At 47.0% G+C, this 6,000-nt stretch overlaps 1 protein-coding gene across 2 annotated transcripts in view; it reads left to right on the top strand.

Annotated features, from left to right (window-relative positions):
* Positions 1–5,267: 5,267 nt before the first annotated feature.
* The window catches only part of CCDC88C (coiled-coil domain containing 88C), a 41,110-nt gene continuing 40,377 nt past the window's right edge, over positions 5,268–6,000 (top strand). For both annotated transcript variants that reach the window (XM_028496335.2, XM_028496336.2), the window contains exon 1: positions 5,268–5,485. In XM_028496335.2, the coding sequence (XP_028352136.1) occupies positions 5,426–5,485 (60 nt within the window). In that variant the 5' untranslated portion in view covers positions 5,268–5,425. The remainder of the gene's footprint in view (positions 5,486–6,000) is intronic.

The following is a 6,000-nucleotide window of genomic DNA, read 5'->3' as shown; positions in this document are numbered from 1 at the left end:
AATGCAAAACCTGGTAAGGATGCCACAAGAAAATTACAGACCAATATCACTGATGAACACAGATGCAAAAATCCTTAATAAAATATGAGCAAGCCAAATTCAACTATACATTAAAACGATCATATCCATTATCAAATGGGATCATTCCAGGGATGCAATCATGGTTCAAAGTCTTCAAATCAATCAATGTGATACACCATATTAACAAAATGAAGGATAAAAATCATACATGCAGAAAAAGCATTTGACAAAATTCAACATCTGTTTATGGTAAAAACTCTCAACAAAGTGGGTAGAGAGGAAATATACCTCAACATAATAAAGGCCATCTATGACAAGGCCACAGCTAACATCATACTCAATTGTGAAAAGCTGAAAGCTTTTCCTCTAAGATGAGAAACAAGATAAAGATGCCTACTCTCACTACTTTTTTTTCAACATGGTATTAGAAGTCCTAGCCAGAACAATTAGGCAAGAAAAAAAAAAAAAGGTATCCAAATCAGAAAGGAAGAAGTAAAACTGTTACTGTTGGCAGATGACACATTATATATAGAAAATCCAAAAGACCCCACCAAAAAAACTACTAAACTAATAAACGAATTCAGTAAAGTTGCAGGATACAATATCAGTATACAAAATCTGTTGCATTTCTACACACTAATAACTATCAGAAAGACAAATTAAGGAAATAATCCCATTTAAAATTGCATCAAAAAAGGGACTTCCCTGGTGGTTCAGTGGTTAAGAATCCACCTGCCAATGCAGGGGACACGGGTTTGAGCCCTGGTCCAGAAAGATCTCACATGCCGCGGAGCAACTAAGCCTGTGAGCCATAACTACTGAGCCTGCAATCTAGAGCCCGCAAGCCACAACTACTGAACCCGTGCACCACAACTACTGAAGCCCATGTGCCTAGAGTCCGTGCTCTGCAACAAGAGAAGCCACCGTAATGAGAAGCCCATGCACCACAATGAAGACTAGCCCCTGCTCACCACAACTAGAGAAAGCCCACATGCAGCAACGAAGACCCAACGCAACCAAAAAAAAAATATTGAATCAAAAAAAAAAATACTTAGGACTAAATTTAACCACGTAGGTGAAAGACCTATACACTGAAAACTATTAAGACATTGATGAAAGAAACCAAAGACACAAATAAAATGGAAAGATATTCCATGTTCACGGATTGGAAGAATTAATATTGTTAAAATGTCCAAGCTACCCAAAACAATATACAAATTCAATGCAATCCCTATCAAAATTCCAATGGCACTTTCCACAGAAATAGGTAAAAATAATCCTAACATTTATATGAAACTATGAAGACCATGAATAGCCAAAGAAGTGTTGAGAAAGAAGAACAAAGCTGGAGGCATTATACTTCCTGATTTCAAACTATATTACAATGCTGTAGCAATCAAAATAGAATGGTATTGAATAAAAACATCACATATGTCAATGGAACAGAATAGATTCCAGAAATAAACCCACCCATATATGGTCAATTATTTTATGACAAAGGAGCCAGAAATATGCAATGGGGAAAGGACATTCTCTTCAATAAATGGTGTTGGGGAAACTGGACAGCTACCTGCAAAATAATGAAACTAGACCCCTATCTTATACCATACACAAAAACTAACTCAAAATAGATTGATTTGAATGTAACACCTGAAAATAATAAAATTCTTAGAAGAAAACATAGGCAGTAAGCTTCTTAACATCAATCTTGGCAATGACTTTCTAGATCTGACACCAAAAGCAAAGGCAACAAAAGCAAAAATAAACTCAGACTAAAAAGGTTCTGCACAGCAAAGAAAATCATCAACAAAATGAAAGGCAACCTATGGAATGGAAGAAAATATTTGCAAATCATATATCTGATAATGGGGTTAAAATCCAAAATATATTTAAAAAAAAACTCATACAATTCAACAGAAAAAAACCCAAATAATCCAATTTTAAAAATGGGCAAAGGACGTGAACAGACATTTTTCCAAAGAAGATATATGAATGGCCAACAGGTATGTGAAAAGATGGTCAGCATCATTAAAATCATTAAGGAAATGCAAATCAAAAACCCTAGAGATCACTTCACACCTGTTAGAATGGCTAGATTCAGAAAGACAAGAGACGACAAATGCTGGCAAAGATGTGAAGAAAAGGACCCCTGTGGACGGTTAGTGGAACTGTAAACTGGTACAGCTGCTACGGAAAACAGTACGGAGGTTCCTAAAAAAATTAAACATAGATTTACCATACGACCCAGCAATCCCACCTCGGGGTATATACCCAAAAGAACTGAAAGCAGGGTCTTGAAGTGATACTTGTACACCCACGTTCACAGGAGCATTATTCACAATAGCTAAAACATGGAAGCAACCCAAGTGTCCATCCACTGATGAATGGATAAGCAAAATTCAATATATACATACAATGGAATATTATTCAGCTTTAAAAAGGAAGGAAATTCTGCAATATGCTACAACATGGTTGAATCTTGAGGACATTATGCTAAGTGAAATAAGCCAGTCACAAAAAGACAAATACTGTATGATTCCACTTAGAGTAGTCAAAATAATAAAGACAGAAAATAGAATTAGGTTTGTCAGGGGCTAGAGGGAGGAAGAATGGAAAATTATAGGTATAGAGTCAGATTTACAAGATGAAGAGAGCTACGGGGACGGATGGCGGTGAGGACTGCAAAACAAAGTGAATGTATTTAATAAAATTAATTAAATTGTACTGAACTGTACACTTGAAAATGGTTAAGATGGTAAATTTTTTGTTATGTGTATTTTAACACAAAAAATTTAATTATGAAATTAACATATGCTCATCATAACAAAAAGTAATTACAGGCATTAACAAATACCTAGTCTCCCCCCTCCTCAAAGTTGTACAAATTATTTAAGCTCCTATCAAATTACAGAGATGCCATTAGCTTACATTGCTGAGCCAGCATTTTCTGAGAAGGGGAGAAAATTCCTTTAGCAGAATGAAGAACAAAATTAAAATACTACTTCTGTCTAAGAAGCAATGTATAAAGCAAAGAAATTATTTTTCATGCAGAAATGAACAAGAAAAAAATTTAAGTCTCAGATACATGGAGTGAAAGCCAAGGTCTGGAGGGACAGGCAGGGGATAGAGGGCTACTGCTTAGTGTTTAGTAGATGGTTTGTGTGTTTGCTTCCTGAAGCTTATGCCCCAACCCGATGGAGACTTAGGGGAAACAACTCTTATTAAAGTAGTGGTAGAAGGGGGCAAAAGATGAGACGACAGTGAGGAAGATACCTTTATAGACCCTTTTACATGCATCACCTGAACTTCAAAATTACTCTGTAACGTCATACAGGGAAAATGTTCTTATTCTGATTTTATGGAGTAAGAGGATTTCTAGGAGGTGCCTCGTCCAGGTCATCCAGCCCTTTGAAGCCTTCCACCCCTGCAACCTGGGCACCATAGAGTTTACCTGACACCCTGCCTCATGTAGGAACAATGATGCTGAGCCCGCTCCTTCTGAATGGGGTGAGATGGGGTTGAGCCAATGAACTGCTGATGCATCAATGATAATGTACCAACACAGCAGCTAAATGACCCCCAAAATGAAATTCCTGACGTGTTTGTGGCATAGGGACTGTCAGTATCCCCTGGTGACCAATTCTCTCCCCAGGAAGGGAAATGTCTTACCACAAATGTCAGAAAGCATTTGTCCAATGTATTTCTCAGTGTGAAAGATTACGCTTATCAAATAACTTTAAAGATCACCTCCTTGTCTTTCCAGAAGAGTTGGGGTCAATGTGATAAAAATTTTGCGTGCACAGAACGGGGCTTCTAAACAGAGATGGGCATAGATACACGTTACCTATTTTCCAACTGATTTTACAATATAGGCAATTAAGCAATCAAGGAATTAATGAATTTCTGGTGCACAAGAAAACCACATAAGCTCGAAATTTTAGTTCTTCTGCAGTCTCCCGCTTTCTTTTCTGTCACCCTGACTTCCACACTTCTCTTTAGGGACCCCCTAGCCGACTTGGCTACTGGGGCCACAATCTCGCCCCCTCTCACCAGCTCAACAAGGTACTGCAAAACTCGGCTGCAATACCACACTTCACCGGTAGATGTCGCAGCCCCAACACTTGACAGAGTCAACGTTCACATTACTGACAAGCAAACCAGGAGCCATTTAGCGCCTACTGTATACTCGCAGACAATTATGCTAGGCGCTTTCAGGTCAATACCGCACCGGTGGGCTCATCTGGGAAACGCGTGAGGATTCGATTAGTTAAATCGTATAAAGTGTTTTGCACAATGACTGAATCGTAGTGTGAAATTATTACCGGCCCAAGGTGGGGTGGCAGAGACCACCCGGGGTCCACCGCAGCTGTCTCAGCAGCGAGGTCTGCGTCTGGGCCCAGGGCTTGCTTTCCATCCATTTGGGGCACTTGTCCTTTTTCCTGTCGCCTACCACCAAGCTGCTGGTACGTCCTCCAAGTTGGGATCCGGAATTTGGCTCCCCTCCGGCAAAGTGGCGGTGGTGTTGGTGGGTGGAGGAAGGGGTGTCACAGTTGGGGCGGGTCCAGGTCGGGGCAGCCTGGGAGGTGGCACGGTGGGGCGCAAAATGTCGCGCTCCTAAGGTCTAAACTCAACACAAACTTTCCTCCTTTGACTTCCGGGCCTGCGCTCTACCTGCCCGCGACACCGACCCCGGCACCTGAGGCACGCGGGGTTGGCCCACCCGCCACGGAGCCGGGCGGGGCCTCGGCTGCACCTGGGAGGCTGCACTTGCCTGGGGCCGCCAGTCTCGGGCTGGTGGGCTCCGCTGGGCCCCCAGCGTGCGGCGTACCCGGGTCGACTTCGGCGGGCAGGGCGCCCCGGTCGCCCGCCTCCCGGGGGAAGCACAGGCCGGGACCCACGCTCCAGCACTCCGGCCCGCACTTCGCGCTGGGGCCCTGTGGCCGACGCACACGCGCAGAGATGAGCCAAGTGCTGGGGTCCCAAGCGCACGGAAGGTGCGCTCTGCGTAGGCGCGCGGCTGCCGCCCCAGGTGCAGGCAGCCGGGACGCCCCCTCCCCTTACGCACGTGCGGGCCACCGCCCCCTCCGAGCGACCCGCGCAGCCGCGCCCGCGCCCGGGCGCCTGGCCCCGGCACCGCGAGGCGGCGCGCCAACCGCCCAGGGCCGCCGAGGGGCGGGGCCGCTGCCCGCATTGTTCCTCCCAGAGCGGCGGGCCCTCCCCTTCCCCCAGTCCCGGGCGGGGCGCGGGGCCGCCGAAGCCGCGGAACGTGGGCTCGCGCCCCGCCTTTGTCTCCCGGGCGCGAGCCACCGCAGCCCCGCGCCCGCCGCTCGCTGCCAGAGCCGCTTTGTGCCGCGGCGCGGGGGACGGGGACGCGGGGCGCGGAGCCGGCGGGCGCAGCCTCAGCATGGACGTGACCGTTTCGGAGCTCATGGAGCTCTTCCTGCAGAGCCCGCTGGTGACCTGGGTGAGTGTGCCCGGCCCCTCGCCCCATTGTTGGGGCACTAGCTCCTCTTCCGCCCGCCTGCAGTCGCAGCCGACCCGACCCGGCCGGGGCCCCGGAAAGCTCCTGGACGCAGAGGATTCATCAAGTGCCCCCGGCCGGTCATCAAGTGTCCCGGAGTCCGGGGGTATTTCCAGCTCTGGAGCCGGCGCGCCCGGTGCAGGACCCCGCCGCGCTCTCGGCCCGGCTGGGGGCTGAGCGGGTACACCTGTTCCCACCGGGGCGTTGGGCCGGAGGCCCTGGAGCGACAGGCTTCCGGTGTTCACCCTGGCCCCCCATGGCTTTGACCATGCGAGAAAAGGACCCATTCCCCAAAATATCCTCGTGTAGTTTCTGAACCCCTGAGACCGGCGGGTGGATGGCGGTGGGGATTAGGGGGTTCCCAGTGAGAACGTGTACAGGCTGCGCTGGGCGCACTGATTTCCAATGGATTTGAGACGTGAGAAATTTATTGAAAAGTCCCTTTTATTTTTTTTTTC

This window comes from Physeter macrocephalus, chromosome 11 (genome assembly GCF_002837175.3).
Source record: "Physeter macrocephalus isolate SW-GA chromosome 11, ASM283717v5, whole genome shotgun sequence".
Lineage (NCBI taxonomy): Eukaryota > Metazoa > Chordata > Mammalia > Artiodactyla > Physeteridae > Physeter > Physeter macrocephalus.
The sequence above is the reverse complement of the archived record's forward strand: the minus strand, read 5'-3'. Positions and strand labels throughout refer to the sequence as shown.